This window comes from Neomonachus schauinslandi, chromosome X, assembly GCF_002201575.2.
Source record: "Neomonachus schauinslandi chromosome X, ASM220157v2, whole genome shotgun sequence".
Taxonomy (NCBI): Eukaryota; Metazoa; Chordata; class Mammalia; order Carnivora; family Phocidae; genus Neomonachus; species Neomonachus schauinslandi.
Window position 1 is genome coordinate 58412134 of NC_058419.1, and position 13109 is coordinate 58425242.

The window sequence follows — 13109 nt, forward strand, 5'->3', positions numbered from 1 at the left end:
ACCTCAGAAAAAGACCTAATATTATGGAGATAAGGAACCTTTGTGATAAAGAATTCAAATTAATGTTCACAAAGATGCTCACTGGTTTTGGGAGAAGAATGGATGAACACAGAACTTCAGCAAAGATATAGAAAACAAAGTACCAAACAGAAGTCACAGAGATGAAGACTACATTAACTGCACTGAAGAATACATGAGAGTGGTTCAATAGCAGACTAGATAAAATAGGACAGATCAGTAAGCTGGAAGGTGAAGCAATGGAACTCACCTGGATGGATCAGGAAGAAGAAAACACAATAAGAATAAATATGAAGATAGCTTAAGAGACCTCTGCCAGAACATCAGTCAGAATAACATTCACATTATAGGGGTCCCAGAAGGAGAAGAGAGTTAGAAAAAGGGGCAGAAAACTTATGTGTAGAAATAATGGCTAAACATTCCCCTAATGTAGGGAAGGAAACAGACATCCAGGTCCAGGAATCCCAGAAAATTCCAAGTAGGAAAAACCAAAGAGAGCCACACCAAGACACATTATAATTAAAATGTCAAAAGTTAGATATGAAATCTTTTTTTTTTAAGATTTTATTTATTCGAGACACAGAGAGAGAGCCCATGAGCAGTGGGAGAGGCAGAGGGAGAGGGAGAAGCAGACTCCCCACTGAGCCAGGAGCCCAATGTGAGGCTCGGTCCCAGGACACTGGGATCATGACCTGAGCCGAAGGCAGATGCTTAACCATCTGAGCCACCCAGGCACCCCTAGATATGAAATCTTAAAAGGAGCAAAAGAAAAACAACTTGTTACATACAAAGGAAATCTCATAAGGCTATCAGCAGATTTCTCAGCTCAACTTCCTTGAAAGCAGAAGGGAGTTTCAAAGTGACATATTCAAAGTGCTGAAAGGAAAAAAAAAAAATCCAGGTAAGAATACTCTACCCAGGAAGATTATCATTGCAGCTTTGAAGGGAAGATAAAGAGTGTTCCAGACAAGCAAAAGCTAAAGGAGTTCCTCACTACTAAATCAGCCTTACAAGAAATATCAAAGGGGCTTCTTTACTCTGAAAAGAAATCCAGTAGTTAATAACAAGAAAACATACAAAAGTAAAAATCTCATTGGAAAAGATAAATATAGAGTTAAGGAAATGGTTAAGTCACTTATAAACTTCTATTAAGATTAAAAGGAAATAAAGTAGTAAAATTAACTAAAACTACAATCATTAGTTATGGGATTTATAAAATAAAAAGATGTAAAATGTGACATCAAAACCATAAAATGTGGGGAGTAAAAATGTAGTTATGGAATGTGTTCAAATGTAAGTTGCCATCAACTTAATAGACTGTTATATACATAGGATCATATGTGTGAACCTCATGATAATCACAATGCAAAATCTGATAAAGGAAGTTTTCACCTTTTAATGTTTGTGAAGCCTGGTCCTAGGCTCCCAGGGAAGCTATACTTCAATATTTACCAAGGTCAAAATGATTTGGCAAAACCTCAAAGCATGGGTTCTATTTCTGGCCCAATCACACATCATACATCTCCTGCATTAAAGAAAATAACCGAAAAGGAACATTCTGAACACAAAAGAGAAAGTAAGAAACTTCCCTGGTTCCCATAAGATTAAAGTCATACAGCCCAGCATATACTAGAAGCTTAAGGTCTACAACTTTCTGCAATGTTCTTTGTGTAATAATTTGTTTATGTAAAAAAATGCATATACCCTACACTAAATGTTCCCCTACTGAAGCACTCTCTTCTTTGTGAAGAAGATTGTCCTAACTTGAGCTTGAATAAAACTGTTTTTTTTAGAAATTCTAAAAGGGTTGCTCATTTTGTGTAAATAAAAAACAAAATGTAGGGTGGGGAGTAAAAATGTAGAGTTATGGAATGTGTTCAAATATAAGTTGCTATCAACTTAAAATAGACTTTTTTTTACATAGACTCATATATGTGAACCTCCTGATAACTGCAATGCAAAATTTTATAATAAATACACTAAAGAAAGTGGAAAAGGAATCTACATATTAACACTAAAGAAAGTCATCAAACCACAAGGAAATAAAGAGAAAAAGAAGAAAGGAACATAGGGGAACTACAAAAACAAACAAATCTTGGAACAGAATGAAATGGCAATAAGTACGTACCTATCAATAATTACTTTAAATGTAAATGGACTAACTCCTCCAATCAAAAGAAATAGAGTGGCTGAATGTGTTAAAAAAACAAAACCAAAACAAATCAGAAAGACATGTCTATATACTTCCCATGAGAGATTTACTTCAGAAGTAAGGACACACAGACAAAGTGAAAAGATAGGAAAATATTTTTTCATGGAAATGAAAAGAAAGGTGGTATAGCTATACTCATATCAGACAAAAGAGACTTTGAAACAAAGACTATAGTGAACAACAAAGAGAGACTCTATATGATGATAAAGGGGTCAAGAAGATCTAATACTTATATATTTCACCCAAGGTAGGAGCACCAAAATATGTAAAAGCAAATATTAACAGGGAGAAATTATTAAATGAAGAAATTGACAGCAATACAATAATAGGGATTTTAACATACCAGTTACATCAATGGATAGATTATATCCAGACATATATGAACCTTGTTTCAGAAAGAAAACATTCATCTTCAATGATCATTAGACTAGATGGACTTAATAGATATATACAGAACATTCCATCCAAAAGCAGCAGAATACACATTCTTCTGAAGTGCACATAGAACATTCTCCCAGATAGATTTCATATTAGGCTACAAAACAAGTCTCAATAAATTCAAGAAGAATAATATGAAGCATCTTTCTGACCACAGTGATATGAATCTAAAAATTAATTACAAGAAGAAAACTGGAAAAACTACAAATGCAGGGTGAGTAAACAACATGTTACTGGACAACTACAGGGTCATAGAAAAAATCAAAGGAGAAATTAAAAAAAATAGATCTAGAGATAAGTGAAAACAGAAATACTACATACCAAAACTTGTCAGATGCAGCAAAGTACTAAGAAGGAAGGTCATAGCAATAAAGGCCTACCCCAAGAAACAAGAGAAATCTCAAGTAAACAATTTAACTTTACACCTAAACTGGAAAAAAATCCCAAAGTTAGTAGAAGGAAGGAAATAATAGAGGAAATAAGTGAAATAGAGACTAAAAAGACAGTAGTGAAGATCAATTAAATTAAGAGCTGATTCTTTGAAGGGATAAAATAAATTAAAACTTTAGACTTGCCAACAAAAAACCAAGAGGGCTCAAATAAGTAAAATCAGAAATGAAAGAAAAGCTACAAGTGATAACATAGAAATACAAAGGGTCATAAGAGATTATTATGAAGAATTATAATAAGACCAGCTTTAACCTGAAACCAACACCAGACACATAGACTTAAAAAAAAAAAAATTATAGGCCAATATCCCTAATGAAATGAGATGCGAAAAACCTCAGCCAAATATTAGAAAATGAATTCAACAATACATTAAAAGGATTATATGGGGTGCCTGGGTGGCACAGTCAATTGAGCGTCTGATGCCTGGTTTCTGCTCAGGTCATGACTGAGCCCTGCGTCCAGCTCCATGCTCAGTGCAGAGTCTGCAAGACTCTCTCTTCATCTGCCTCTCTCTCTCTTTAAAATAAATAAATAAATAAATAAATTAAATAAATAATTTTTGAGACGCCTGGGTGGCTCAGTTGGTTGGGGTCAAACACCATGTTGGACTCCCCACTTGGGGAGTCTGCTGGTCCCTCTGCCCCTCCCTTTGCTCATGCTCTCTTTCTCTCTCAAATAAATAAAATCTTTTAAATAAAGGATTATCCATCATGACCATGTGGAATTGATTCCAAGGATGCATGGATGATTCAACATCTACAAATAAATCAACATGATAATCTGCATTAACATAATGAAAGATAAAAATCATATCCTCTCAGTAGATGCAGAAAAGGATTTGACAAAATTAAACATTCATCTATGATAATTCTGAACAACGTGGGTATAGAGGGAATGTACCTCTATATGATAAAGGCCATATATGACCAATTCACAGCTAATATTTAACAGTGAAGAGTTGAAAGCTTTTCCCTTAAGATCAGGAATAAGACAAAGATGCCTATTATATTAACTTTTATTCAACATAGTATTGGAAATTCTAACCACAGCAAGTAGGTGCATAAAAGAAATAAAAGCATTCATAGTGGTAAGAAAGAAGTGAAACACTATTTGCAGATGACATGATGCTATATATAGAAAACCCTAAAGACCCCACCACAAAACTATCGGAGCTAATAAGAAAGAAATCAAGGAAACAAATTCATTTTCAGTTGCATCAAAATGAATAAAACAGGAATAAATATAACCAAGGAGGTGAAGATCTGTACACTGAAAAATAGCAAGTATTGATGAAATAAATTGAAGAAGAAACAAATAAATGGAAAGATATTCTGTGCTCATGGATTGGAAGAATTAGTGTTATTAAACTGTCCAAACTACCTCAAATAAACTACAGATTCAATGTAGTCCCTATTAAAATTACACTGAAATTTTTTAGAGAACTAGAACATTTTAAATAATTCTAGGATTTGTATAGAACCACAAAACCCTGAATAGCCAAAACAGTCTTGAGAAAGAACGAAGCTGGAGGTATCCTGCACCCTGATTTTATTTATTTATTTATTATTTGTTTATTTAATTTTTAAAAATGAGAGAGAGAGAATGAGTGGTGGGGAGGGGCAGAGGGAGAGAGAGAAAGAAGCAGACTCACTGCTGAGCAGAAAGTCCAATGCAGGGCTTGATCCCAGGACCTGGAGATCATGACCTGAGCAGAAGGCAGATGCTTAACCAACTGAGCCAGTCAAGTGCCCCCATGCACCCTCATTTTAAACTGTATTGCAAAACTAATCAAAACAGTATGGTATTGGCATAAAAACAAACACATTGATCAATGGAATAGAATAATGAGTCCAGAAGTGAAAACACCAGTAGTCAATTTATTTATGACAAAGGTGGCAATAATATACAATGGGGAAAATGCAGTCTCTTTAATAAATAGTGTTGGAAAAACTTAACAGCTACATCCTAAGAATGAAAGTGGAACACTCTCCTACACTATATACAGAATTAACTCAAAATGTAATAGAAATTTAGCTATAAGACCAGACACATAAAAATCCTAGAAGAAAACTTAGATGGTGATCTTTGATCAGTCAGTTTTAGCAATATGTTTTTTGGATGTGACTCCAAAGGCAAGGGAAGCAAAAGCAAAAATAAACAGATGGGACTACTTCAAACTACAAAGCTTCTGCACAGCAAAGGAAAACCAACAAAAAATGAAAAAAAAAAAAACCTACTGAAAGGAAAACATATTTGCAAATCATATAACTGGTAAGGGGTTAATATCCAGAATATAGAAAGAACTCCTACAACTCAATTACAAAAAAACCAAACCAAAGCAAACCAAAGCAAAAGTTTAAAAAAAATTGGCAGAGAGGCATGCCTGGCTGCTTGGTCAATAGAGCATGCGACTCCTAATTTTAGGGTTTTAAGTTCAAGCCCCATGTTGGGTTTAGAAGATTACTTAAAAAATAAAATCTTAAAAAATTTAAAACAATGGGTCGAGGATCTCAATAGACATTTTAACAAAGAAGACATACTAATGGCCAAAAGGTATATGAAAATATTCTCAATGTCACTAATTTATCAGGAAAATGCAAAACAAAACTATAGAGATATTACCTAACACCTGTGGAAATGGCTATTATCAAAAAGATACCCAGTGCTGGGGAGAATGTGGAAAAAACAAAAAATAAAACTTTGTTTTATTCATTTTGATGCAACTGAAAATGGATGTTCATATGGTTTTTGGTGGCAATATATGTGGGTGCAGCATCTATGGAAAATAGTATTGAGGTTTCTCAAAAAATTAAAAATAGAGCTACTGTAGGTAGGATCCAGCAATTGCACTACTGGGTAACATTGAAAAAAATGAAAACATTAATTCAAAGAGATATTTCCACTTCTTTGTTTACTGCAGCATTATTTAAATAGCCAAGAGATGGAAACAACCTAAGTGTCAATTGATGATGAATGAATAAACAAGAAGTCATGTATTTATGTATGTACACACACACACACGAGAATATTACTCATCCATAAAAAATGAATGAAATCCTATCATTTGCAACTACATGGATTTACCTTCAAGGTATTATGCTAAATGAAATAAGTCAGACATAGAAAGACAAATACAGCATGATCTTATGTACATGTGCAATAAAAAGAAAACAAAACCCAGATTCATAATACAGAGAACAGATTGGTGGTTGCCAGAAGGGTAGGACACTGGGGAGGTGTCATTGTTGTAGGAAATTAAGAAGTGCCAACTTCCAGTTATAAAACGAATAAGTCATGTGTATATGATGTATATAGTCAATAACATTGTATTAAATATGTAAGGTGGTAGATGGTAACTAGACTTATTTTGGTGGCCATCTTGCAGTGTATGCAAATGTGAATTCATTGTGTTGTACACCTGAAAATAATGTAATATTGTATGTCAGTTATCTCAAAAAACTAAAATGCTTCTACACACAGAATATTAGAATATTTACAGATATGCACAGCTATCACCACAGTTTTAGAACTTTATCACATCATAAACATTTTACCCTTTATCTGTTACCCCCATTTCCTTATCCCATACCCCTAAGCAACAACTAGTTCATTTTCTGTCTCAATAGATTTTTCTCTTTTCCAAATTTATATGGATGGATTTGCCATTATTTATTTAAATAATTCTTTCTGTATCTCTTTTTTTCTGGGATGTTAATTATATGGAATTTAGATTTTCTCACATTCCATATGTCTCTGAGGCTCTGTTCATTTGCTTTTAACCATTTTTCATTTTCTTCTTCATACTGGTTAATTTCTGTTGCTGTATCTTCAAGTTTACTATTTCCTCCACCATCTCCATTTTCTTAGCTAACCCAGTATTTTTTTAAATCATATATTATTATTTTTGTCCAAAATTATTTACATTTTTTATAGTTTATATTTTCTGCTGATAACTTTTTATCATTCCATTCAAGTGTGTTTATTTTTTTTTCAAGTGTGTTTATTTTTAACCAAAGCACATAGTTATAATAGCTGCATAATCCTTGTCGGATGTTTCAACATCAGAGTTATCCTGGAATTGACACCTATTAATTTTGACTGTTTCAGCATACAATCCGCCTGATTAGGTTCAAGTTCTATCTCACCCTCTCTGTGTGACGGTTCCAACATTAATTATGTCTTCAGATTGTTTGGGTCAGAACTCTGCATGTACTAACTCAGTAGTTAGTTTTAGACCATATCAGTGGTTGGTGTTGCTGTTTTCAAGCCCGTTGTTAGGCTTCTTAGATTCTATTCCACACACATGCAGTTTGTTGTTGAGACCAGGAATTGTGTCTGTTTGTACACAGAATTAGGGGACTTCCTTTTCCCATTCTATCTTTTCCACGATATCTTCTATGGATTCTCCAATTCCCATGGGCCCTTTATCCTGATTCCTCTGACCAGACTTAGTTTCTCTCAAAATTTTAGTTTTTCATGATGTCACACAGGTTTGTACTATTAGGGCTGCCCTTGGGATGAAGTGAAGGAGAGCATGAAAAAAAATAACAGGAAATACCTCCCCTTACACACACTTTTATTTTTTAATCATATGAGCCTCTTTTCCTGGTCTCTCTGATCAGATAGGTTTCTCTTGATTGGGGCTTGCCTTGGAGCAGGACTGGGAATCAAAAAAGAAAAAAAAAAGTGGGAAAAAAGCTTGTAATTCTTATGTTCACTAGCTCAAAAGTGCATATTTTCCTGTTCCTTTCTCCAGAAAGTGAGGTTTTTTTTGCAAATATTATTCATACCCACTGTGGAATTCCATGACTCAGTATCTTCTTGGGTCAAAGTCAAGAGATAAAGGTTTGAAATAAACCCAGGAAACTCACCATAATGCTGGTTATTCTTTGAATTTTGTTCTCCCGCCCTTATCTGCTTGCTATTATTTAATTTTCAGAGTCCTCATATAGTTCTGCCCATTTTTAATTGAATGCTTTCTTTTTCCTTTGGTGTTTGGCTGGGGACAATATTACTGAAAGCACAAAGGTCATATGTTTAATGTATGTTAATAAATCATAGCAAAGCTCTAAATAATTTGAGATGAAACATTCAGCTCTGAAAGTTAAGGATTCTTGAGAACAATCTGAAAACCATATTAAGAATGTTCCTTTTCTAAGTACCTTCTATATGTCCTTTGACAATTTGTGTTTCAGTAAGTGTGGATCTTGTTAGATCATGATGGGAAATGCCGGGGTTATATTATTCTTAGTTCTTACTCTTGTTCCAGTAATCCTAAACTTCAGTTTTTGAACAATATTTTTCAGGTAAATGGTCTTCAAATGGTTGATGAGCCAATGGAAGAGGGAGAAGCAGATTCTTGCCAAGTAAGTAATTTCATTAACCCATTATGCTACATTTTTAAAATGAAAGAGAATAATGGGAAAGGAGAAAAATCATCTGTTAAAGAAATTTATTCAGGTAAGTTGATTATAAGCAAATTCAATTATTAAAACAATAATTTAAAATACAGGACAGTTTTTGTCAGAAATTTTTACATGGAAATTTTTTTAAACAACTTTATTGAGGTATAATTTATATGCCATGAAATTCACCCATCTTAAGTGTAATAATGAATGAAATTTTTACTTGCTACTATATGAGTAACTGGGTTACTTAAATACAGAATCCTCTGAATTAAACTAAATAAAATTACCTTCAACTTTGGGGTAGAAAAGAGATCTAATGTAGAAATATTTAACCTGAGGTCATTTAAAATACATTTCCTGGCTTTGAAAAAGTACTACATCTAAATTATATCAGAATTTTCTAACTAGTTTTATTTTTTAAGATTATTTATTTATTTATTTGACAGAGAGAGAGAGAACACACACACAAGCAGGGGTAGCAGCCTAGGGAGAGGAGAAGCAGGCTCCCCACTGAGTAGGGAGCCCGATGCAGGACTCAATCCCAGGACTCTGGGATCATGACCTGAGCTGAAGGCAGATGCCTAAACAACTGAGCCACCCAGGTGTCCTTCTAATTAGTTTTAAAGACCATTTAGCGATGGAGAGGAAAAGATGGTGGAAGAGTAGGGGACTCTATTCCAACCGGTCCCAGGAATTGAGCTGGATATCTACCAGACCACTCTGAACACCCAGGAAATCAGCCTGAGATGTAAGAAGATAGATCTGGATCTCTACAAACAGAATATTGTAGGCGGCTGGATTCCAGGTACGAAGCAGGGAGCCATGATTCTGCAGGCATATATCAGAGGATAAATCCAGGGGGACGGAGCCGAGCCATTGGGATCCTACACCGCCCGTGAGCAATAGCCACCTGCACTGGGGACAGGGCACAGGCTCGCAGACCGGTAGCAATGGGGAAAGGACTTTAGGGCAGCCCGCCAGGTGGAAACCTGGAGTAGCAGGACCCCACATGCGAACTGGGGGGAGCTGGCGGTTTTAGAAGCACAAAGGGCAGAGACATGCCCTGACCTGGAGGCGAGGACTGGGAATGCTGCTGAGGGGTGCACAACCCAGGACGCTGCAGTTTATAGCAGCACACACAGAAATGGAGATAGTGTGGCCTGGAGAGCTCACTGAAGAACAGACTGCGATCTCTCTGCTCTGAGGCAGAGGGTTGGAAATGATCTCTTCTGCTCTGACTCTCGGAAGAGATGTGGAAGCCGCCAGGGAAGGCTGACAGAGAACAAAAGCCCCCCAAAACAGGTTTTCACTGAGCCCATCCCCCACCAAAGGGGGCAGGGCAACTCTGACCATACAGGGTTGCCTGAGTAACAGCTCAGCAGGACCCTCCCCCAGAAGACCGGCTAGGAAAACAAGAGGCCGACAACCCTAAGGTCCCTAGAAAACAGGTGTATCTTGCTTGGGTTGTGGTCAATAATTTGGACTCTATACATTCCCTCAACCACCCCTCAACAGTATGACTAGGAGGAGGAACCCCCAAAATAGGAATGACTCAGAAACTATGACTTATGCCACAGATTCACAAATTAATTCAGATATAATCAAGATGTCAGAGATGGAATTCAGGCTAGCAGTTGTGAAGACAGTAGCTAGAATGGAGAAATCAATTAATGGCAAAATAGAGTCTCTAAGGGCAGAAATGAAAGCTGAATTGGCAGAACTTAAAAATGCTATCAATGAGATCCAATCTAATCTAGATAATCTTACACCTAGGGTAAACGAGGTGGAAGAATGGATTAGTAATCTAGAAGACCAAATAATAGACAAAAAGGGAAAAGAGGAGGCCAGGGAAAAACACAGAATCCATGAAAATAGAATCAGAGAAATAAGTGACACCATGAAATGTTCCAATGTCAGAATTATTGGAATGCCTCAGGGGGTGGAGAGAGAGAGGACTAGAAGATATATTTGAGCAAATCATAGTTGAGAACTTCCCTAATCTGGGGAATGAAACAAACATTTGTGTCCTAGAGGCAGAGAGGACCCCTCCCAAGATCAAGGAAAACAGGCCAACACCCTGGCATGTGATAGTAAAACTCGCAAATCTTAGAACCAAGGAAACCATCTTAAGGGCAGTTAGGGGGAAGAGATTCCTTACATACAGAGGGAGGAACATCAGAATAATGTCAGACCTATCCACAGAGACCTGGAAAGCCAGAAAGGGCTGGCAAGACATATTCAGGGTACTAAACGAGAAGAACATGCAGCCAAAAATACTTTATCCGGCAAGGCTGTCATTTAGAATGGATGAAGAGATGCAGAGCTTCCAAGACTGGCAGAAACTGAAAGAATATGTGACCACAAAGCTGGCCCTGCAAGAAATATTAAGGGGGGTTCTATAACAGGAGAAAGACCCCAAGAGTGATATAGAAAAGAAATTTACAGGGACAATCTATAAAAACAAGGTCTTCACAGGCAACATGATGAAAATTAATTCATATCTTTCAATAATCACTTCCAACGTGAATGGCCTAAATGCTCCCATTAAATGGCACAGGGTTGCAGATTGGATAAAAAGACAGGACCCATCCATATGCTGTCTACAAGAGACTCACTTTGAACTTAAAGATACATCCAGACTGAAAGTGAGGGGATGGAGATCCATCTTCCATGCCAATGTACCTCAAAAGAAAGCTAGAGTAGCAATTCTCATATCAGACAAATTAGATTTTAAGGTAGAGACTGTAGTTAGAGACACAGAAGGACACTATATCATTCTTAAAGGGTCTATCCAACAAGAAGATATAACAATTGTAAATATCTATGCCCCAAACATGGGAATAGCCAACTACATAAGCCAACTGTTAACCAAAATAGTCATGTTGATAACAATACGTTAATTGTAGGAGACCTCAATACTCCACTCTCAGCAAAAGATGGATTATCTAAGCAGAAAATCAACAAAGAAACAAGAGTATTGAATGACACACTGGACCAGATGGAACTCATAGATATATACAGAACATTCCACCCTAAAACAACAGAATACTCATTCTTCTTGAGTGCACACAGAACTTTCTCCAGAATAGACCAAATACTGGGTCACAAATCAGGTCTCCACCAATACCAAAAGATTGAGATTATTCCCTGCATATTCTCAGACCATAATGCCTTAAAACTGGAACTCAATTAGAAGAAACAATTTGGAAGAAATTCACACACTTGGAAGCTAAAGACCACTCTGCTCAAGAATGTTTGGGTCAAGCAGGAAATCAAAGAACTTAAACAATTCATGGAAACCAATGAGAACAAAAACACATTGGTCCAAAACCTATGGGATACTGCAAAGTCGGGCCTAATGGGGAAATACATAGCCATGCAAGCCTCACTCAAATATTAGAAAAATCCTGAATTCACCATCTAACTCTACACCTTAGAGAACTAGAGAAAAAGCAACAAACGTTGCCTAAGTCATTCATTAGAAGAGAAATAATTAAGATTAGAGCAGAGATCAACGAATTAGAAACCGGAAACAGTAGATCAGATCAAATGAAACTAGAAGCTGGTTCTTTCAAAGAATTAATAAGAACGATAAACTACTGGCCAGACTGATCCAAAAGAAAAGTGAAAGGACCCAAATTAATAATTTTATGAATGAAAGGGAAGAGATCATGACTAACACCAAGGAAATAGAAACAATTACTAGAAATTATTATCAACAACTACATGGCAATAATCTGAGCAATCTGGATGAAATGGATGCCTTCCAGGAAACATATAAACTCCCAGGACTGAAACAGGAAGAAATTGACAACCTGAACAGGCCAATAATCAGTAATGAGATTGAAGTAGTGATCAAAAACTTCCCAAAAAACAAGATTCCAGTGCCTGATGGATTCCCTGGGGAATTCTGCCAAACATTCAAAGAAGAAATAATACCTATTCTCCTGAAGCTGTTTCAAAAAATAGAAACGGAAGGAAAGCTTCCATACTCATTCTGTGAGGCCAGCATTACCTTAATCCCTAAACCAGGCAAAGACCCCATCAAAAAGGAGAATTTCAGACCAATATCCCTGATGAATATGGATTCCAAAATCCTCAACAAAATCCTAGCTAATAGGATCCAACAATACATTAAAAGGATCATCCACCACGACCATGTGGGATTTATCTCTGGGATGCAAGGGTGGTTCAACATTCATAAATCAATCAATGTGATAGAACACATTAATAAGAGGAGAGAGAAGAACCATATGGTCCTCTCAATTGATGCAGAAATAACATTTGACAAAATACAGCATCTTTTCCTGATTAAAACTCTTCAGAGTATAGGGATAGAGGGAACATTCCTCAAGTTCATAAAATCCATCTATGAAAAACCCACAGCGAATATCATCCTCAATGGGGAAAAGCTGAGAGACTTTCCCTTAAGATCAGGAGTATGTCAAGGATGCCCACTCTTGCCACTATTGTTCAACATAGTACAAGAAGTCCTAGCAACAACAATCAGACAACAAAAAGAAATAAAAAGTATTCAAATTAGCAAAGAAGAAATCAAACTCTCTTTTTGCAGATGACATGAT

The 13109-nt window shown here is 36.2% G+C and overlaps 1 protein-coding gene across 1 annotated transcript in view; it reads left to right on the forward strand.

The window, feature by feature from the left end:
• RPS6KA6 (ribosomal protein S6 kinase A6) overlaps positions 1 to 13109 on the forward strand; it is a 196819-nt gene that overhangs the window by 51297 nt on the left and 132413 nt on the right. The window contains exon 2 of the mRNA XM_021690974.1: positions 8425 to 8484. Within this exon, the coding sequence (XP_021546649.1) occupies positions 8425 to 8484 (60 nt within the window). The remainder of the gene's footprint in view (positions 1 to 8424; positions 8485 to 13109) is intronic.